This window comes from Coptis chinensis, chromosome 1 (genome assembly GCF_015680905.1).
Source record: "Coptis chinensis isolate HL-2020 chromosome 1, ASM1568090v1, whole genome shotgun sequence".
Lineage (NCBI taxonomy): Eukaryota > Viridiplantae > Streptophyta > Magnoliopsida > Ranunculales > Ranunculaceae > Coptis > Coptis chinensis.
In genome coordinates this window covers 24,432,901-24,455,135 of record NC_141456.1, presented here as the reverse complement: position 1 = coordinate 24,455,135, position 22,235 = coordinate 24,432,901, and the positions used below count along the sequence as shown (strand labels likewise).

Here is a 22,235-nt window from a genome sequence, read left to right as displayed (position 1 = left end):
CCACAGTCTAAAGTCCGAAGCCCAAAGTCTAAAGTCCAAAGTCTGTTAGTCGCCTATTTAGTCAAGTTACCTTACTCACGTGAGTTTGGCAGGATAGGTCGAGTAAGGGATCGTCCATACCTTATGGCTCGACAAGGTTTACAACTGGATTTATAACTTTTGGTGAGTAGGATTTTAGGTTATTTAGTTGGTTTAAGTAAATTAACTATAATGGAAGTAACATAAATTAATAACGGTGATTCCGACGTAAATAAATAAAGATAGAGAAACAGGGAAAGGGTTAACCATACTCGTGCAAGAATCAGTTTCAACAGTTATATTACCATATCACTACAGCTCTAATCCGTCATCGAGTTCATAGACAAATCCGAGACGACGTCGAGTATCGATCCCTAGCGAGATGCACGCATCTCTGAGCTCATCTCACTAGAATAAGGAGTTGAACTAATATTTCATCTCTGGAATATCATTTCAGCTCCTGGCTCGATTCTACATCAGCTGGACAAATCGGAGAGCTGTTTGACACCATAGAGTCATGTGCGAGACATTTTGTGTCTCTCACGAGATTGTTCTGGAGCATCAGCACTCCAAACTCGTACAGTCTCAATCATTTTGGGACCGGATGTATAATATACACCTAATTCCTAAGTAGTGATTCTGGAACATAAAAGTGTCAATCTGGATCCTCACACGAGCATTATAACCCTCCCCCTGAGGGGGGGGGGGGTTTAGCTCATGCTCATTGGATGAATAATTGAACTTGCTGTATACAATAAATAAGTAAATGCAGAACAAAAATTAAACTTGAAAAGAAATGACTTTTATTAAGAAAGAAGACTTATAGTACTGAAGCTACTAGAAAGGAAAGCAAGATAATGTACTGGAATTGAAAGTAGGAAATGAAACTACTAAAAAACAAAAACTAAAACTATAGGCTAAAACTAAAACTGAAACACTGAAGAGTGAATATTGAAGACCCCTCACATATATATAGCCTCCAGCCCCTTCTCGTGAATCCTTCCCATTTAATTTGAGTTTGTCCTTTTCTTTATTTTGTTTTTTTCTTATTTGTATTACTTCCAAAGTTTTGTTTACGAAACAAAACTTGCATTTAATGTTTTGTTCTTTTGCCCAAATCAATTCAAACTTTGAATTGATACGTCTTTTCCTTTTGCAAGGTGGCACAAATTTGTGACCATCACTTGCCGCCTGCCTATGCTGACTCGTCATGCCTTTTGGGCCCGCAGAGTGGGTCCACATGGTGTGTCCAGTGGCGGCGCCGATTTCGGCATTTTTACAACTTTCTGTTTTTGCGTAGAGTTCGTCACCCTGGTTGCTCTGGCGCGCAGTTCACTAGCCGAAGCCGGCGTCCAGGTTTGAAAGATGTGAGCTTCGAAAGTTTGATGCTCCTTTTCATGTGGACCCATTTTGCACAGGTTTTGTCCCTTTGGAATCTTCTGCTCTAGTCAGGCTTTGTTGGGCTTCACTGGGGCTGAGTGGGAAGACTTCAAGTATTCCAGTATTCTCGTACTTCGATGCACGTTTTATCATTATATTCACGTTAACTACGAAAACCTGCAAAAGTACGAAAAATATAATTATTTCATGATTATTAAACATATAATTGACCAAAACACTATGTCTCTACGGGGTTTAGTATTACAGTTTTGGGTGCTTATCAGCTGTCTAAACCACCACACCAGCATCGTTGACATACAAACTCCCTGTTTAGCTCAAATGTAGTCCCTTTTCCTGTTTAGTTCATTCTTTGAAGAGAAGTTGGCTCCTTGATGATGCGTGCATGACACTTTTTTTGGGTTCTTTAGAAAGAAAGGTATATATGGGATTTTTGAGTCCTTGGAGCATAACATTGATACTCTCACTTTAGAAGCAGGAACTCCTTTTGTATTGGTCAAAGGGGTAATTTCCTTTTCGTAAGTTCCAATTTAGTGGTAATTGATTGTGATACATCGATATTAGGAATACCAATTGCCCACGAGGTAGAGAGCCAGGGAACCTCACCACGTAAAAAATTTATTTCTTTGGATCATACAAAGTTATATTTCAATCCTAATCACAAAAATATTACTAGGGATTACATAATAAAATGTGTTATTCTTTGGTTCATTATTATTTTTTCGTGACAACGCAAATCCTGTGAGAATTCTGCATTAGTCCTATAAAACTACATGCTATAACGACTGCTAACTGAAGTAAACAATTATAGATGTTCCAAGGGATCAATTAAATGCTCCTGGAATTTTATCGGATGATTTGAATAGTTTTTACAAAGCAATTTGAATAGTGGTCCTAAACTTTGAATTTTTTTTGAAGAGTTCAAAAAGTCCCATGCCATCTTCATCACAAGTGCAACATTTGTCTCATTCATATTATAAATTAATGCTATATAGTTGACATTTCTTTCATTTTAAAGAATACTTTTAACAATTGCGTGATTTTCATCTCCACTAATTAACCATACAAAATGTCTCTTTTCTTTTTCAGGAAACAAAAAACTATATGTTAGTAAATTTGGGAAAGGGGTACTCAGATTCAGTTGGAGTAGTTGATCTTCATGGTGGACTTGTCTAGATGGGTTATGCTAAAAATGGATGTTGCAAAGTCTCCAAACTCCAAAGCCATCAGATGGGTAGGATACTTATGCAAAGGAATTGTTTTTGAAAGGAGCAGAAATTATATTTATGTTCACAGGTTTGCTTCTTCCTTAATTTTTGCATAATAGATTTTGTGTTGGGATAGTTGGTAAATAAAGTAGGTAAACTTGATAATCTTGGCTCAACCACAAGTCATGGAAAAAGCACGCTCACCATCTACAAGGAAGTAAGAGCAAACATAAGATTTATCAATTCTCTAGAAGACCCAGTTTCTTTTAACTTTTGTAGCATATTCCCTGAAAATAGTTCAGTTGACATAAATAATACGAATGACATGGTACATACTCAGTATACTCATATGGTTGTTGATAAAGAAGGGTGTTTTTTGTAGTTAGCATCGTATGTAGTTGTAGGTGGTACAAAGTTAGACTATAGGCGGTGATTAGTTTTACAATGACTGGACTGTCAAAAAAAAATGATGAAGGTTTCTAATTCAATGTGGTGGCAGAATTTGGATTAGATTTTATGTTCGACTTTGGGCGAATATATATATATATATATACTGGAATATATGGTTTATATTGACGAACTAGCTGGGAATGGTAGACTTTATGTGGAATATTACTGCCAAAAAAAAAAGATTAGTAACTGATATTTCCAGAAAAACTTACAGGTCTCGAACAAAGTATTGATAAAAGACTTTGGTGAAAGTTGTACCGGTGCAAAGTCTCTGAAAGAAGAAGTAGCTGATCAAAGTGAATGATTGTCAACCTTTATTTTCTTATAGAGGGGTACGCGTTATCTAGATTTCTGATTCCACAGTTTCCACTGACTGCACTAGGATTGTCACTTAAAAGTGAACACGAGTCGCATCAAGTAGTTTTGACAATTTTATTAGTTGAAGTTATGAATAAGTCAGTGAGATTACTACCCAATAAAAGAACATTAGTAACTAATATTTCCATAAAAACTTACAGGTCTTGAACAAAATATTGATAAAAGACTTTGGTGAAAGTCGTACCAGTGCAAAGTCTCTAAAAGAAGAAGTAGCTAGAAGACCTGTTGTGATCAAAGTGAATGATTGTCAACTTTTATTTTCTTATAGAGGGGTACGCATTATCTAGATTTCTGATTCGACAGTTTTCACCGACTACACTACTAACATCATTTCATTCATTATCATGGTGTATTTGACATTGAGCATACACTCAAGGTGAACATGACACTGCATCCAACTAAAATCCTTCATCCAATGTTGCTTGCGGGGTATGTTGAGAAGTATGGGAAACCAGTATGGATAGTACCAAATAGTTGGGGCAGCACTTGGGGTGATGAAGGCTTTGCGTACATCAAAAGGGGGCCACAAACATCTTGGGAATTGAATAGGGATGTGTATATGTGCATTTCTAGGTATGAGTTCCTGAAGTAAGCAAGATCTCTTTCGATATGAGTTGCTTATTTGATAAGTGCTCCCTGTAGTTGCATGTTGATAAGCGCATAAATATTACATTATTCACACTCAATTTTATATTAGTTAGTTCGTTTAATTTATTCGTTTGATTTAGTTAGTGTATTTTTGGTGGTTCTACAGGAATTGGACTTAACATGATTAAAAGTGTTGAAACTGTCGAAATTCGAAGATATTAGTGTGTGAACGTTGATCTAGTTCAGTGGAGTTGCAGAATATATAAAGTCAGTTTGAAGGAGGTAGCTATAAAAGCCTATGTGCTAAAGACCAGCGTACCCATGAAGTTCAGTGGGCATGTGACCAGCAAAAGGCCCAAGAATTGCAAACCAATCCGTATTCAAGACTAAAGCCCACACAACCAACTAATGGCCATACCGGTTCATGTCCACCCGAGAGCACCGAATCAGACCTTAGTTTCCACCTTCATCTCTCACGAAAAACAAAACTTTCCCTCCATTGAAGCTTTACAAATTCAACCAATAAATTAAAAGCCCACATCGCTACCACCGAATCAAGATCTTTAGTTTCCTTCTCCATTCATTCTTTGCGAAGAGGAAAGAAAACGAAAAAACGTAACATTTCCAAATAAAACCAAAACTGCCGATCCCATACCGGAACCAAAGGAGTTTCCTTTTCAAGAGGATTCTTCTAATAATAAGGAGAGAGAGAGAAGAAGGAGAGAAAACACAAAGCAAAGAAGGAAGGCTCTCTTGGTGGAAAAACGCAGAACAAAAGCGAGAAGCAGAGTTATCAAGTCATTTGGAACTCTCCAAAATGGAGAGAGAGAGAGAGAAGGAGAAGACCTCACGTGGGGCTGAACCGGGAGATATCTTCTTGGCCGTGACTTTGAGCTCACGAAAGCACAACCGTTGGAATAGACGAGCAAGAGGAGAGGACTTCACAACAGGCTATGGTTTTGTTAAGGGAGTTTTATTTCTTCTGTTTTATGGTTCCAGTTATTATGTGTAGCTAAACTATAAGCTAGGGCTTAGATGAAGCCCTAGACTTGCGTAGGTTTATACTATTTAGTTGATTCATTGTTCTCGGAACGTAAAGATTCAGTGATCATTTTCGTATCGATATTAGTGGTATACTTTCATTAATTATATCTTTCATGACTTGACTAGTTAATCGTTAGATACATATTCCGTTCTTATCAAAGCATCGTTTTTACCGTTTACGTAAACTTGTGAGAAGTCGTGATGTAAGAAAACGATTTTTGCTAGGAGTTTATATTCCCGTTTGTTGAAATTCGATCAAACCAATATATAGATTTATATAAGAGCTCAACGTTCACATCTTCGAGAAAGCTAGGGTTTCCTTTCCCTCGTGCTACTCGTAATTAAAAGAGAACTTTGAATTAATTGAATTAGGATACTTACAACAGTCTAGGGTGGATTCGAATGCCTTAGTAGTCTCTCCATTGATAATTTAATATAAGTTCTATAGTTTTCATAATTAAGTTAAATAATACTAGTTATTAGTTAATCAAAACTTCATAAACCAATATAGTTCGGATTAGGTTAAGTAGTATTTTAATATTCAATTGTTCCTAAACAGCAATCCCTGTAGGATCGACTTCGTTCTTGCACACCTATTACGATAGACCTCGTGCGCTTGCGAGTATTAGTATAAGTAAAGTGGGGTTTAATTAGCCTGTTTATTTAGGCCGGTTAATTTCCTATCAAGTTTTTGGCGCCGCTGCTGGGGATTGTAGTAGTACAATTGAGTTTTAAAGTTTTATTTATCGTGATTCATAGTTTAAGTTTAGTCGTAGATATATTATTTCATAGTTTACGTGTCTAATTTTAGTTATTTTTGCAGATAATTAAGCATAGATTTCTTCTTACAAGGGATAGTCGTGACTTTGTTGTGGACGTTGTGAAGTTGCTTGTTGTCGTCACCCGGCGTCGCAAGTAGCCCTTGAAGGCTCACGCCGGAGGTACGTCTTTTTACTTTGTGGGGTTGAATTTTGTTTGTTTCGTGGGTTGTGCTTGTTTTATTGTTTCTTGCATTTAGGAAGGTTAAATCACATTGACCAGCCTTAGGCATCTTGCATTAGGACAGGTTTTAGCCCGCTCACTAGGAAAACCTTTTTTACGCGTGGATCGAGTGACAGTGCTTTTTGCACAAGAACTGGGAATCATGTGATTTGGGTTTAGGAGCAAATATATATTAAACAAGTTTTAAAATTCAATCTGGGTTGTAATTTTTGTTTGGTATTGTTTGTGTGAATTGTCTGCATCTTTTATTACAGTCTTAGGTTTTAGAAATAGTTTATGGTAGTAACTCCGTCTGATAACACACCTGTTACACCGTTTGATCCTGAGATTGAACGCACTCTCCTTAGGAGAAGTAGGCATCCCGAATTAGAGGTACCCGTAACTTTTGTTGGCAATACACCAATTTTTGCTGACATGGAAGGTAATAATAATAACGTGGTTGCCCAAGTACCTAGATCTATTAAGGAATATATATATCCTACTAGGACAACCCGACCATCTTGCATCGTTCCCCCTGCAACCAATGCTAATCACTTTGAGTTGAAGCCCAATCTGCTGGGGCTCCTTCCTAAGTTTAGGGGAACGGAAGAGAAAGACCCATATCTTCATGTGAGGGAATTTGAGGATATTTGTGGGACTATTAAGTTTCAACAATTTAGTGACGAAGCTATAAAATTAAAATTGTTCCCATTTTCTCTTAAAGAAAAAGCCAAGAGTTGGTTTCACACTCTCCCATCGAATTCCATAACGGGATGGGAAAAGTTATGCATTGTGTTTTAAAGAACTTTTTCCCTAATCATAAAAAGGCGACTACTTTTAGAAAAGACTTGTCATCTTTTTGCCAAACTGATGGAGAGTCATTATTATGGAAGTGTATGGAGAGGTTTAAGGACATGCTCTTGCGCAGTGTCCTAACCACGCCTAGAGAATGGTAGGCTAGTCAGATTCTCTATGAGGGTCTCGATTTTAATTCTAAGGCTATGATTGAGACCATGAGTACTTGGGATTTCTGATAAGACTATAGAAGAAGCGTGGACCTTTTAGAGGAAGTCTCCGGAAGGTCCAAAGAATGGGAAACTAGTCGCGAGCCTAAGAAGGTGGCTAGTAGTACTACTACACGAAGGGTTTGTTCAGCGTTGACAAGGAATTGAACACCTAACGCTAGGATGGCCGCTTTAATTAGAAGAGTTGAAGCTCTCGAGCTAGAAAAAGAGACAAAGTCTCTAGCTCCAGTTACCAATGTTGAAGTCCCTGGGTGTCTGTTGTGTGAAAGTCTTGATCACGTTATAGATAATTGCCCTGGTGTAAATGCACAAGTCAATGCTTTTAATTCATACCAAAAGCCAGGCAATAATCCTTTTTCTAACATGTATAACCCTGGATGGCGTAACCATCCCAATTTGTCTTGGTCTAAAGGTATACATCAGGGAGGCCCCGTGGTTAACTCAAACCCAGTACCACAGTATGCACCTCAACCACCTAAACTTTCACCTATAGAAGAGGCCATTGCTCAATTAACACAAAACACCATGAAATTCCAGGACACAACGCAACAGTTTATGCAAGCCAGTCAAACGACTACTCAGGATAATGCTCAAGCCATTAGGAAGATTGAAATCAACATAGGTCAAATTGCTAATACTTTGAATGAGAGGGACAAGGGCAGGTTTCCTAGTCAATCGGTAGCTAATCCGAGGAGTCAGTTGGAAATAAGTTCTAACTTAAACCAGGCTCACGAGGAGCCAAGGCTATCACTGTTCTTAGGAGTGGAAAACGTGTTGATAATAGGGTTGAGATGTCTAAGGACGCTGAGGTCAGATCTGATTCTATAGAGTGTGAGAAGGAGGAAGGTGAGGTGAGTGAATCTAATAGTCATAATACTTCTAGGAAGGGTGTAGAACCTCCTACTGCTGTGGAGACTAACCCTGTGCCATCTTATATACCTAAAGCTCCTTTTCCCCAATGTTTGATTCCGGCTAAGAAAGGTTCTAATCTTAATGAAATAATGGAAATGTTTAAACAAGTTCAAATAAATATTCCGTTACTTGATGCTATAAAACAAGTTCCTTCCTATGCCAAGTTTCTTAAAGATTTGTGTACACAAAAACGTAAGTTGAATGTGCACAAGAAAGCTTTCCTAACTGAGCAAGTGAGTTCTATTATCCAAAACCAAACTCCACCTAAGTTTAGAGATCCAGGATGCCCTACTATTTCTTGTGTTATTGGTGATCATATGATTGAGAAAGCATTACTTGATTTAGGAGCTAGCGTTAATTTGTTGCCTTATTCAGTTTATTTACAGCTTGGTCTTGGTAAGTTGAAACCTACACCAATTACTCTTCAATTGGCAGATAGGTCTATTAGGATTCCACGTGGTGTTGTTGAGGATGTTTTGATTCAGGTTGATAAATTTTATTTCCCTATTGACTTTGTTGTTCTGGATACACAACCTGTTCAAGATCCTAAACACCATATTCCGGTCATTTTAGGTCGTCCCTTTTTAGCCACTTCTAATGCTATCATTAACTGTCGTAATGGAGTGTTAAAACTTTCTTTTGGTAATATGACTACAGAACTTAATGTGTTTAATGTGGGTCAAGAACCTCCTGAACCTGATGATTTTTGGGATGTTAATCTTATTGATAGTATAGTTCACGAGACTTTCTTGGAGAGTTATTCTAATGACCCTGTTGAGTCTTGTTTAACTAATTCTGGTAGTGGTTGTGATGTGGATGATGTAATTTGTGAAGTTAATGTGTTGCTGGATGTAACCCCAATTTTAGAAACTGATACGTGGAGAGCCACAATAGAGCACCTGACTCCATCTGAGTCTACCCCAGTCTATTCTATAGAGAGTCCTCCTAAGCTAGAGTTGAAACCATTACCTGATACTCTTAAGTATGTTTTTCTGGGACCTGATGATTCTTTGCCGGTTATTATTGCTTCTAATCTGGATAATGAACAAGAAGGTAAATTGATTAGGGTTCTTAAAGAGCATAAAGCAGCTTTAGGGTGGAATATTGCTAATATTAATGGTATAAGCCCAACTTATTGTATACATCATATTCATGTTGAGAAGGATGCTAAACCAACCCGTGAGTTTCAGAGACGGCTTAATCCTAACATGAAAGAGGTAGTGAGAGCCGAGGTTCTCAAGTTGTTAGATGCGGGTATCATTTATCCCATTTCCGATAGTAAATGGGTGAGTCCTGTTCAGGTTGTCCCTAAAAAGTCTGGGTTTACAGTAGTTAAAAATGCGAAAGGTGAGTTAGTTCCCACCCGTATGACTAATGAATGGTGTTTTTACATTGACTATCGTAAGTTGAATTTGGCCACTAGGAAAGATCACTTTCCTCTTCCGTTTATTGACCAGATGCTTGAGAGGTTAGCCGGTCATAAATACTATTATTTTCTTGATGGTTATTCCGGTTATTACCAAATATGTATTATCCCTGAGGATCAAGAAAAGACTACTTTTACTTGTCCTTTTGGAACTTTTGCCTATCGTCGTATGCCTTTTGGATTATGTAATGTACCTGGTACCTTCCAAATGATGCATCTTTGAGTATTTTTTCTGATATGGTAGAAAGGTTTCTTGAGGTGTTTATGGATGACTTCTCAGTGTTTGGGGATTCTTTTGATGAAGGTTTGCACCGTTTAGAATTAGTGTTAATTAGGTGCAAGGAGAAGAATCTTGTGTTGAATTAGGAGAAGTGTCATTTTATGGTTCAACAGGGTATTGTTCTTGGTCATATTGTTTCTAGTAAAGGAATTGAGGTCGATAAGGCCAAGGTTGATGTCATTTCTGGTCTTCCACCACCTAAGACTGTGAAAGATATTAGGTCATTCTTAGGTCATGCTGGTTTTTATAGGCGTTTCATTAAAGACTTTAGCAAGATTTCTCGTCTCTTATGCAATTTACTTGGTAAGGACGTCGCTTTTGTCTTTGATGACGATTGTTTGAAAGCTTTTGAGAAGCTTAAGCATTTATTGACTACCGCTCCTATCATACAACCACCTGATTGAAATGAGCCTTTTGAGTTATTGTGTGATGCATCTGACTATGTAGTTGGGGCTGTTTTAGGTCAACGGTTTGACAAGTTGCCCCATGTTATTTATTATGCTAGTCGAACCCTTAATGATGCATAGATGAACTACACTACAACTGAGAAAGAGTTGTTAGCTGTTGTGTTTGCTTTAGACAAATTTAGGTCTTACCTCATAGGGTCTAAGGTTGTCGTGTTTACTGATCATTCGGCTTTGAAAATCTCCTTACTAAGAAGGACGCTAAAGTGCGTTTGATTCGCTGGGTACTCTTGTTGCAAGAGTTTGATATAGAGATTAGGGATAAGAAGTGGTGGAGGAGAACGTGGTCACGACCACTTGTCTAGACTTATAGTAGAATCCTCTACCGATATTTTGCCCAATAAATGAATCTTTTCCTCGATGAGCAACTTTTTGTTATATCACAATCGCCTTGGTATACGGATATTGTTAATTATCTTGTAACGAAACAGTTTCCCTCTCATTGGAGACAACAAGATAAATTTAAGTTTCTTGCTGAGGTTAGGAATTTTTTCTGGGATGATCCATACTTGTTTAAGTCATGCCCTGATCAGATTGTTAGGAAATGTGTCTCTGAGAATGAGTTTCATAGTATTCTCTCTTTTTGCCATGACCATGCATGTGGTGGTCACTTTGGTCCTAAAAAGACGGCTGCGAAGGTTTTGCAGTGTGGTTTTTATTGGCCTACTCTATTTAGGGATGCACATGAGTTTTGTTTTAATTGTGATAGATGCCAGCGTACAGGTAATATTTCCCATAGGAACATGATGCCTCTTTCCCCTATTTTAGTTGTGGAGCTTTTTGATGTATGGGGTATTGACTTCATGGGTCCTTTCCCTCCTTCCTTTGGTTATCTTTATATCCTTGTTACCGTAGACTATGTTTCTAAGTGGGTTGAGGCGGTGCCATGTAAAATGAATGATCATAAAGTCGTAGTTAACTTTTTAAAATATAATATATTTTCTCGTTTTGGTACTCCTCGTGCAATTATAAGTGATAATGGTACTCATTTTACACACCGAGCATTTGAATCTTTAATGAAAAAGTACTCTATTACTCATAAGCTTGCTACCCCATATCATCCTCAAACTAGTGGCCAAGTTGAAGTATCTAATAGGAGATTAAAAGCGGATTTTAGAAAAAAGATGCGACGACCCGTAAGGATTGGTCTCAACGTCTTAATGATTCTCTTTGGGTTTATAGAACTGCTTATAAGACTCCTATTGGTATGTCTCCTTACAGGCTTGTGTTTGGAAAGGCATGTCATTTTCCTGTAGAATTGGAACATCGTGCTTTTTGGGCCATTAAAACGTTTAACTTCGATATGCGTAAGGCTGGTTCACAATGTAAACTTCAGTTGAATGAGTTAGCTGAGTTAAGGAATGAGGCATACGAGAATGCCAAGATTTACAAAGAGCCGACTAAGATTTTTCATGATAAATCTATTCTTCAAAAGTCTTTTAAACCTAATAAAAAAGTCTTGTTATATAATTCTCATTTGCGTCTTTTTCCTGGTAAGTTACGTTCTAGGTGGACTGGTCCTTTCATTGTTAAAACTGTTTTTCCTCATGGTGTTGTTGAGATAGAAGATCCTACGGATGGTCGTGTGTTTAAGGTAAATGGTCAACGTTTGAAACCATACCTTGAAGGTTTGGCCGGGCAGGATGTGGAAGAGGTAAGTTTGCTTGATCCTATTTATCATGACTGATTGAGTATCCGGCTTGTTGATAAGCCCACATAGCCTTGTCGGTTATTGTGAAGTATTCGATGCGCTAGAGGCGTTAAGCTGTAAGCTTGTGGGGGAGGCAACCCATGTTTTTAGTATTTCCGGAAATTGCCGTAAAAGCTTTTTGGCAACTTCCCGATTCGTTTTAGCAACTCAAAACCTATAAAAACTTCATTCATTTTACACTCACAACCCACACTACACCTAACTTCCATCTCTCACCTTTCACTCCCACGTTTCTCGTTGTTCTTCACCATTTTAGCACCTCAGCAACTCTGAGCGCACCTGCCCCCAAGTGGAGCGCACTGCTCTAAGCGCGTCGGAGAGAATTCAACTCTGAGCGCACTGCGCCCCTAAAAGGCTGCGTCGAGAGAATTCAACTCGGCGCTCTGGCAAAAAAAAACACCAGAACTCTAGAAAAAAAAAAAAAATCGAGGCGCTTTGCGCCCAAAGTAAAAGCGCACCAGCCCGCGACCTCTGTTGACCGCGAAAATTTCCGGTTTTAGAGGGACCGGTCGGTCGAACCCCAACAACTAAGCGAAGACAACCAAAAAGAGTTCGGTGAACAGGATGGAGCAATGAATATGGCCATAATAGTTGGGAATTTATTTTCCATTTTATTGTTCGCATTTGCTTATTCTATATGCATGTTTTTATTTGTGGATGGTTGCGACACTAAGCCCAACAGTTGTGTGAAGCATTCGTCTGCTAGAGACGTTAACTGTAGCGCTTGTGGGAGGCAACCCATGTTTTTATTTTTGAGTCATGTGTACCTTTCGCATATCTCATGCATTCCACTTTAGCACCTTTTCTCCGTGTTTTTGGAGACGTGTAACTCTATGGAATGAGATATGTGCCACAGGTTAGTCATCATAGTAAATTGGTTCCTTTTCTATTTTATCGATATTATATCTTTAGTGAGGTACTAATTTCTACAGGTGACTCGAGTTTTATTTTTCGTTCATGGAGCTATTGGTAACTTTTTTCCTAATTCTTTTACTTGTCCATGTTATTAATTTTTGGAATTAAGCATATATGTCAACATTGAGGACAATGTCTAAACTAAGTTTGGGGGTGGGAACAAAATGTTTTGTTTAGCGAAAAATAAAACTTATGTATACTATGCACTTAAGGGTAGTGGTATTGTTTCCTTTTCTATGATGATTATAGTCTAGAAATCTCAGTTAGCATTAGAATTAAGAGTAGTTATTAAGAAACTTAGGTTAAGATATAGGTAATAATAGTCTCGCATCTTTTCATAAATGTCTTGCATGAACGTTATATTTGTACTTGGCAGTACTTTTCTGAGACCTAGGTTAGAGTGCTTAATTTTACATATCCGGTGAGAATCTAGCCTAAAAGCCTCATATGAGTTGATATCTGAGTGATGACACAAGGGAGAAGTTAATTCCGAGTAGAGAAACACACGTCCCACTTGCTTGATCACCATACCATATCCTAAAAGAGAATTTAGGCCATCTTTGGATCGATATAGCCAGAAATTCAAACCTAAAGAATATTTTTTCCGCTAGTCACCCCACTGAGCCTTTTATTAGCCTTTTTATAAACCGCAAATTCCTTACCCTATATAAAAATAATAATAATAAATAAATAAAAATAGCCTACCCATTTGATAAGTTTGAGAAATAGGATGAAATGAAGAAAAGAAATGAGAAAGACCTGTGGAAAATCAAGAATTTGTTAGTTGCTTCAAAAGAAAAATAAATAAAAGAAAGTTTCCATCCAAAGAAAAGAAAAATAAATAGAAATAAAATAAAAAACTTAGAACTCCAAAAATAGAATCAAAGGAGTCAAAAAACCAAAACAAAAGGGCTAAGGATGGAAACAAAGTGTAGAAGCAAAGTAAGAACAAGACTTTCTCTAGTTACGGAATTTGAAGACCTTATTTTCTCAGACTTGTCTATTTTGTTTATCCATTCCATTTATTCTTAAACTATCACCTAAGCCATACATAACACCTAATAAAGACCTTTAGCTCAATTAGGAATAGGTTGGTGTGATAGTAAGTGGCAGATGTGTTTGATCGACCTCGGCTCCTTTGGATGTCATTGAGATTAAGAGGAAAAAAGTGCCCACCGCATTAATCGGAAGGAGTGAAAACCCCGAGTGGAAAAATCGAGTATTTTGTCTTGACATATTTGTGAGGACCTACTTAAGGACGCTATTCCAAAGTTTCAGAAACGGACCTGCCACTGCATTTCATAGTTTTGTTCATTGCATGTATGTTTATTTTTAGATGATTTGATTATTATGCATGTATTAACTTAGGTTTTAAAATGAGTATTTTTTATTCCTTACTAATGAGATGCATGAATACCTGAGATTAAATTAAGGAAACATTACTGTTATTTCTTAGTCATTATAGTATAGATGAAGTTTGTGAGTATCTTCTCTGAAAACTCTCACGAGACTAAACTCGTCCACTAGGGTAAACCTAGGGGTTTAAAAGGTTTGTTGCACATGCTAAGTGTAATCGTGATTCCTACGAAAATGAGTTAGGATTTTTAATTTTTGTTATTAGTTTAGATTTAGTTTTGCTTGAGGACTAGCAAAATGTAAGTTTGGGGGTATTTGATAAACGCATAAATATTACATTATTCACGCTCAATTTTATATTAGTTAGTTCGTTTAATTTATTCGTTTGATTTAGTTAGTGTATTTTTGGTGGTTCTACAGGAATTGGACTTAATATGATTAAAAGTGTTGAAACTATCGAGATTCGAAGATATTAGTGTGTGTACGTTGATCTAGTTCAGTGGAGCTGCAGAATATATAAAGTCAGTTTGAAGGAGGTAGCTATAAAAGCCTATGTGCTAAAGACCAGCGTACCCATGAAGTTCAGTGGGCATGTGACCAGCAAAAGGCCCAAGAATTGCAAACCAATCCGTATTCAAGACTAAAGCCCACACAACCAACTAATGGCCATACCGGTTCATGTCCACCCGAGAGCACCGAATCAGACCTTAGTTTCCACCTTCATCTCTCACGAACAGAAACAAAAACTTTCCCTCCATTGAAGCTTTACAAATTCGAACCAATAAATTAAAAGCCCACATCGCTACCACCGAATCAAGATCTTTAGTTTCCTTCTCCATTCATTCTTGCGAAGAGGAAAGAAAAACGAAAAACAGAACCTTTCCAAATAAAAACCAAAAACTGCCGATCCCATACCGGAACCAAAGGTGTTTCCTTTTCAAGAGGATTCTCGCGAATAAGGAAGGAGAGAGAGAAGGAGAGAAAACACAGCAGTGAAGGAAGGCTCTCTTGGCTGGAAAAACGCAGAACAAAAGCAGGAAGCAGAGTTACTACGGTCATTTGGAACTCTCCAAAACGGAGAGAGAGAGAGAAGGAGAAGACCTCACGTGGGCTGAACCAGGAGATATCTTGCGAGGCCGTGACTTTAAGCTACGAGCACAACTGTTGGAATAGGCAAGCAAGAGGAGAGGACTTCACAACAGGCTTTGGTTTTGTTAAGGGAGTTTTATTTCTTCTGTTTTATGGTTCCAGTTATTATGTGTAGCTAAACTATAAGCTAGGGATTAGATGAAGCCCTAGACTTGCGTATGTTTATACTGTTTAGTTGATTCATTGTTCACGGAACGTAAAGATTCAGTGATCATTTTCGTATCGATATTAGTGGTATACTTTCATTAATTATATCTTTCATGACTTGACTAGTTAATCGTTAGATACATATTCCGTTCTTATCAAAGCATCGTTTTTACCGTTTACGTAAACTTGTGAGAAGTCGTCTTTGTAAGAAGGCGATTTTTCTAGGAGTTTATATTCCCGTTTGTTGAAATTGATCAAACCAATATATAGATTTATATAAGAGCTCAACGTTCACATCTTCGAGAAAGCTAGGGTTTCCTTTTAAACTCGTGCTACTTCGTAATTAAAAAGAGAACTTTGAATTAATTGAATTAGGATACTTACAACAGTCTAGGGTGGATTCGAATGCCTTAGTAGTCTCTCCATTGATAATTTAATATAAGTTCTATAGTTTTCATAATTAAGTTAAATAAGACTAGTTATTAGTTAATCAAAACTTCATAAACTAATATAGTTCGGATTAGGTTAAGTAGTATTTTAATATTCAATTGTTCCTAAACAGCAATCCCTGTGGGATCGACTTCGTTCTTGCACACCTATTACGATAGACCTCGTGCGCTTGCGAGTATTAGTATAAGTAAAGTGGGGTTTAATTAACCTGTTTATTTAGGCCGGTTAATTTCCTATCACATGTTATTTTCAGTTTTAGCTGCCTCTGTTTCATATATTATTGTTTTCTATTGGGAATATTGTCGTAAGTCGAGAATTATAGACTACGTACTTCAAGTCTTCAAGGCTTTACCAAACCATTTGCACTCTTAGAAGTGCAGTGGTATTAACAGGAACTCATTCAAGATAGTAGTCTATTTCAGTATCTGGCGAGTTTGTATTGTGAATTTGTGATATTAGTCGTATTGGCCTCATGTATTCAAAGTAGCCTCTATTTTGATAATGTGTTATCCAGTGGGTGTCCTATAAGCTATATGTTGTTCAGTTTCCATCTACTTGGTGGTTTTGCAAATATTTTGTTTCATAAGACCCCTCCATGTATCATTTGATTGGGTGGTTGTTTATGTTGTTTTGGTATGCTGTGTGAGGTTACATCTCCATAAATACTTTTTGAAAATCATGCATTGGTGAAGATATTTTATTTCGTTATAGAAAACCCAACCACAACCAAAGTCTACAACTGAGTGAAGACCATATAAAGCATGATACTCTTTGCGAGATTGAGAATATCATGGTTCGTAGGGTATTAATTATTATTGGTTAATTATGGTAATTCACAATTGGATGATTCGTAAGCTAGAATTTCATACTCCACAATTTTAGATTGAAATGACTATGGATCAATTTGTCTATACCTACTACTCCTTGAAAGAATCATTATACTTCTCAAAAGAATTAGTACAAAGGAAAATTAATTTCATATGGCAGGCCCGCTATTAAGTTTTTATGCTACTAATGCATCAATTATATTTCAGTGGAGGAAGGTCACTCAATACTCTGCCAATGGTAGGTATTACAGATAATGGTAGGTAACGCTGGGTAATGTTGTATTATAGTTGTTAATAGTTTGATAAAAGTAAAATCAGTTCATCGAGTAAACTATCAATGTAGCAGGCCCGGCCACAGGCGGGCCAATTGGCTAGTATATACCAATAATGCAACGGAAGCAATAAACAAACAATGAGTGTGGTGGAAGTGTGTAACCAACTAACACGAACAAGAGAAGAAGAGACCAGAGATTTTATGTGGTTCGGCAATGCCTACATCCACCAACAAAAGCAGATTTAATTATCAATAGAGAGAACAAATTACAAACACTCACAAATATCCAAGAGCCCCAATGGAACTCACAAATTCTCTCTCACCATATTCTCCTCATTACAATTTTGGCTCTCACCAATTTTCTACAACTTTTGCTCTCCTCTCTTTCTTACAAATTTCCAAGTCTAATGGAGTATATATAGACCCCAAGTCCACAATGGATTTCCTAAAAGAATTAGGAAATTGTTTCCAAACCCGCATGGAGATTGGTTCACAACAATTAGTTTCCTATTTCTAATTCAATTCCAAATCAATAACGGGTTCTCTATTTCTAATTCAATTTGGCACAAGCCAAATCGTAGGTGTTTTCCAAATTAGTTGCACCGACCTTATTCCAACATTGTGTTAATTTTTCTAATGAAGTATCGACTATATATTTTGTTATTCTTCTATTCAAAAGGTTGGGGTGATAAAATTATAAACGTATTAGAAATTTATTGTCAGTAGTCACATTCTGTGGTGCCCCACCTGGATGAAATTCCTTGCTCCGTCACTGGGCTCATTGAAAGATATTTGTGTAACCCACCCTTGAAAATAAAGTTTTTAGTCAAAGTACTTCACCTATCTGTGTTGAGATATATGAATAGTAGTATACTACATTACAGGTTTTAGTCCCATATTGAGTATGTAAGAGTTATTATAGTATCTTTAGCAAAAAAAAAAAAAAAAAAAAAAAAAAAAGAGTTGTCTCCTTAAATTCTCCTTATTCCAAAATTCTTCATGGTATCCTAATCGAAAAAAATTTATGAGGTTGTTTCTTTGGTATCATCACCCAAAGTTTTACCGACTTTGCTAGTCGGCACCTACTTCTGGATATGCAATTTGGGTTCTCTATTATCTAAAGTGTTCTAAAGAAGCTAAGGGATGAATTATCAAAAAAAAAACAGCCTAAGTGATGTTTACTTGATGAATGGCACATCAACAATAATGCAACAACAATAATGGAACTAGCAAACAAAATTGGTACGGTGATTCCTGGCGGCCATATCAATAATGGAACTAGTTAATGGGATAAAAGTGATGAATTATCAGTGTGGTCAAAAGTGTTCTAAAGCAGCTAAGTGATGAATTATCGACAAAAAACAAAAGCTAAGTGATGTTTACTTGATGAATGGCACATCAACAATAATGGAACTCGCAAACAAAGTTGGTATGGTGATTCCTGGCCATGCCAATAATGGAACTAGTTAACCAAAACAATGCATATAAATAGAAGAAGAAAATTGGCAACTATGAGAACTTAAACCAGTGCAAGAGAGATGGCTAATGTTCCTGATGTTATTCTGAACTCCGGCCATCGGATGCCTCTTGTTGGCTTTGGCACAGTGACCTATCCTATGGCAGCATCAGATTCCATAAAGTCGGAGATAATTAATGGGATAAAAGCTGGTTACAGACACTTTGATACGGCTTCGTTGTACCAGACGGAGTAGGCACTTGGTGAAGCTATAAAGGAAGCACTTGCACTTGGCCTTGTAAAATCTAGAGAAGAGTTCTTTATAACTTCCAAGTTATGGTGTAGTGACGCTCATCAAGATCGTGTACTCCCTGCTCTTAAGAATTCTCTGAGGTAGCTTCACTCATTCATTGTTATTTTCACTATTTTGTAAAAATTTCACCTAATGCATTTTCAGATTTCTTTTTCTTTTTAACAATCATTGACAATGTTAGAAACATAGTTTATATAAGGTATTAATGTATCGATTGTTTGCTAGGGTTTAGGTTTGAGGTTGTATGTCATCTTGTAATCTATGTTTTCATTAATGTGAATGTCAATACAATCCATTTAGTTTCTAATAAATTACCATGGAATATTTATATGAATAAACTTTGGGTGCATTTCAATTTCATTATGACTAATCACTATAAGAGTCTTCAACTGGAGTACCTTGATATTTACCTTATAAACTGGCCAATAAGTTCTAAAGCAGGGGAGCATGTTTACTGTAATAGCATGATGTGTACCTCTTGGACCGAGTCCGCGGTGCAGCTGATAGGGAGCAACATACGCAAGGACGAGCAGGAGCAGCGGATCAAGGCCGCGGAACCTTAGTCCACGGTGGCAAGTGTACGGCCGACATCGGGGTCATAGGATGACAGGCCAGGTGGACGGTCCCAAGGAAGAAAAAAGGAATATAAAAAGGAGAAGAGGTGGAGAAAAGAGGGAGGCCACTGGAGAAAATGAGGGAGAGAGGAACAAGAAAAAGAGAGAAGAAAGAGAGAAAAGGAGGGTCCATACATTTTGTGTAAGAGTGAACTAGAGAGCTAGACATTTATGTAGTAGTGAATTAGGGGTCTATACATTTGGCGCCGTCTGTGGGGACAGAGAAGAGCAACTCAGAAATGGCACCGAAGCGAGCAGCGGGAAGGCCAAAGAAAGTTAGGGATCAGGAGCCGACGCCGGAAGCTATGATAAAGGAGGGGGAAGAACTGGAAGAAGGACGAGCGGCGGAAGAGGCGCGTCTGATGCGTGAAGAGATCAAAAGGCTGAGAGAGGAAAACGATGAGCTGCGGAGAGAGAGAGAGAAGATGGAGGATGAGGCAGGGGAAGAGCGGAGTGAGGAATCTGGAGACGGGGAGGAGACCGGACCAAACCTAGTGGAAAACCTGGTGGCGGGGTTAACAATGGAGCAAGTCCAAGAAATGATAGACAATGATAGGGAAGCCAATCAGCGGCAGACGAAGGAGCGTGGGGGAGCGGCCAGCCAGGTGGTGGATGGGTTGAACCGTAACCCGCTAGCAGATGACATATGGGCATCAGAGGTTCCCAAGCGATTCGCCCAGCCGAGGTTTGAGAGGTACGACGACAAAGGAGACCCGGCGGACCACATCCATCATTTTTGACAGCAGATGCCGCTATGGCAGGAGGCTCGGTTTGATGGTCTGCGGTGCATTATGTTCCAGGCTAGTCTGAAAAGGGGCGCATCGGATTGGTACTATAGATTGCCGTCTGGGAGCATTAAGAACTTTCAAGAGTTGGAGCAGGCGTTCGTGGATTATTTCATACACCAGAAGAAGAGGGTGGTGGACATCGCGGCTCTGTTCAATGTGCGACAACGGTCCGCGGAGTCAATTAGAGAGTTCCTATGTCGATTCAAGGCGGAGACACTGAAGGTAGAGAATCTGGATGAGAGGACAGCGGTGATAGCATTTGAAAGGGGATTGCGTCCAGGAACCGGAGTTCACCAGTCCGTAGCAAAGAATGAGATAGCGACGTTACATGAGTTGTATCCATGAGTGGAAAAATATATAAGATATGAAGACTCTATGCAAAAGGATTCTAAGAGGGCAGGGAAGGCTGTGTTATCTTTGGAGAAGGAACAAGAACGGCGGAAATCGGGGGCATCGGAAAAAGAAAGTGGTAGATACCGCGAATACAGAGAACGAACGGAGGGAAGTCGAGAAAGGATCCGAAGGGAGTACAAGGAGAGGAAGCCATACCGCGAAGTTGAACAAACCGCTCAGTGAGATTTTGCCCTTAATAAAGGGTTTACCAGGATATGAAGGACCGCGAAGTATGCCAGCGAAAATACCTGAGAAGCCACTCTGTGCATACCATCAGATAAGAAATCATGAGACGAATGACTGTTACGCTCTCAAGTGGTTGGTGCAGAGGATGGTGGAGAAAGGGAGGATGGGAGAATTTGTGAGAGACGGCCAGAACGAAGAGTGAGTGCCGCAGCAGGGAAGAATACTGGGAACCATCAATGTAATTTACAGTGGGGAAGTTATGAGTCATAATGCCCATAGAGACAAGATACGGCGGACAGCGAGCATCCAACAAATTAATGAGAGGACGAATAAGCCACGGCAAAGAGAGGTCACAGTGGCCGAGAAGGATAAAATCGTCTTTAGCAACGCGGACCTACGGGCAGTGGATTTGCCACATGAGGACGCGCTGGTCATCACAGTAGCAATGGGAAAACTACATGGTGAAAAGGGTGTTGATCGATTGTGGAAGTGCAGTAGATCTGTTGTTCAAAGGAGCCTTGGAGGAAATGGGAGTTGATCCTAAGCAGTTGCGCCCTTCGCGCACTAATTTGTATGGATTTAACGGGAGTATGACAGAGCCCATGGGGGAACTCTTATTGCCCGTGACGGCGGGGCCGGTGACCGTCTTCACCCGCTTCATGGTAGTGGATGCGGCTTCACAATACAATGCAATCTTGGGAAGGCAGTGGATTCATGAGATGAAGTCTTTCCCATCTACGTATTACCAGGTGATATGGTTCCCCACACCTACCGACAAGTATGAGGTCTACGGGGATCAGGTAACAGCCAAGAATAGTCACAGAGGAAGCGTGAAACGTTTGATCGGTGGGTCAGAAGGAGAAACTTCCAACCTTAGGAAGAGGCTGGCATAGCAGTTACAGTGCACCTCTGGGGAGGGGGGTGATGAGGCGTCGGCAGATCCCAAGACGCTTGACGAGATAGAGGTAGTGAATATTGGGATAGGGGAAGAGGAGAAGATCACGTCGTAGGGTCAAGTTTGCCTGAGGAGTGGAGGACTAAGTTGATACAGTTATTGTCAGATAATAGAGATGTCTTTGCATGGACGATAGAGGACGTTACAGGGTTGGACCCAGAGTTCGCATGTCACCACCTGCTTATGAGAGAGGATGCCAAACCAGTGAGACAAAAATTGCGAAGTCTCAGACCGAAATACGCAGAGGGGATTCGGGAAGAGATTGCCAGATTGAAGGGGGCTGGGATAATCCGAGAGGTGGAGTTCACGGACTGGTTATCAAACATAGTCGCGGTACTGAAAAAGAATGGGAAAGTACGTATGTGCGTGGACTTTACCAATGTCAACCTGGAGTGCCCGAAGGACAGCTATCCCATGCCGCGAGTAGAGGAGTTGGTGGACAGGACGGCCGGGTTCGAAATATTTTCTTTCATGGACGCCTCGATGGGGTATAATCAGGTTGCGATGTATGAGCCAGACCAAGAGAAGA

General features: G+C 38.9%; 3 protein-coding genes and 2 long non-coding RNA genes across 5 annotated transcripts; all 5 read left to right on the top strand.

Moving 5' to 3' along the window:
* The first annotated feature begins 1,751 nt into the window (after nucleotides 1–1,751).
* Nucleotides 1,752–4,514, top strand: LOC147523084 (uncharacterized). The gene is made up of 4 exons (XR_015215554.1): nucleotides 1,752–2,712; nucleotides 3,289–3,406; nucleotides 3,593–4,025; nucleotides 4,207–4,514. It is a non-coding gene; the product is annotated as an uncharacterized LOC147523084 (long non-coding RNA).
* A 436-nt stretch (nucleotides 4,515–4,950) lies between these two features.
* On the top strand, nucleotides 4,951–15,572 carry LOC147523082 (uncharacterized). Its single transcript, XR_015215553.1, has 2 exons — nucleotides 4,951–6,025; nucleotides 14,575–15,572. It is a non-coding gene; the product is annotated as an uncharacterized LOC147523082 (long non-coding RNA).
* LOC147523083 (uncharacterized) lies at nucleotides 7,253–9,651 on the top strand. Its single transcript, XM_086557570.1, has 2 exons — nucleotides 7,253–7,748; nucleotides 7,817–9,651. The coding sequence occupies exons 1-2, from the start codon at nucleotides 7,253–7,255 to the stop codon at nucleotides 9,649–9,651; spliced, it is 2,331 nt and encodes a 776-aa protein (XP_086413696.1).
* Nucleotides 15,573–20,130: 4,558 nt separating the features above from the next.
* On the top strand, nucleotides 20,131–20,517 carry LOC147523081 (uncharacterized). Its single transcript, XM_086569514.1, has one exon. It carries the CDS (start codon nucleotides 20,131–20,133, stop codon nucleotides 20,515–20,517), a length of 387 nt encoding a protein of 128 aa, XP_086425640.1.
* A 692-nt stretch (nucleotides 20,518–21,209) lies between these two features.
* LOC147523080 (uncharacterized) lies at nucleotides 21,210–21,644 on the top strand. The gene has a single exon (XM_086569508.1). The coding sequence runs from the start codon at nucleotides 21,210–21,212 to the stop codon at nucleotides 21,642–21,644; it is 435 nt and encodes a 144-aa protein (XP_086425634.1).
* Nucleotides 21,645–22,235: the final 591 nt, after the last annotated feature.

Excerpts from the sequence above, each read along its gene's own strand:
- LOC147523080 (XM_086569508.1), top strand. The coding sequence starts at position 21,210 with ATGGTGAAAAGGGTGTTGATCGATTGTGGAAGTGCAGTAGATCTGTTG.
- LOC147523081 (XM_086569514.1), top strand. The coding sequence starts at position 20,131 with ATGCCGCTATGGCAGGAGGCTCGGTTTGATGGTCTGCGGTGCATTATG.
- LOC147523083 (XM_086557570.1), top strand. The coding sequence starts at position 7,253 with ATGGCCGCTTTAATTAGAAGAGTTGAAGCTCTCGAGCTAGAAAAAGAG. Across the intron at positions 7,749-7,816 it reads TTTGAATGAGAGGGACAAGG|GCTCACGAGGAGCCAAGGCT; the intron begins GCAGGTTTCCTA and ends AACTTAAACCAG.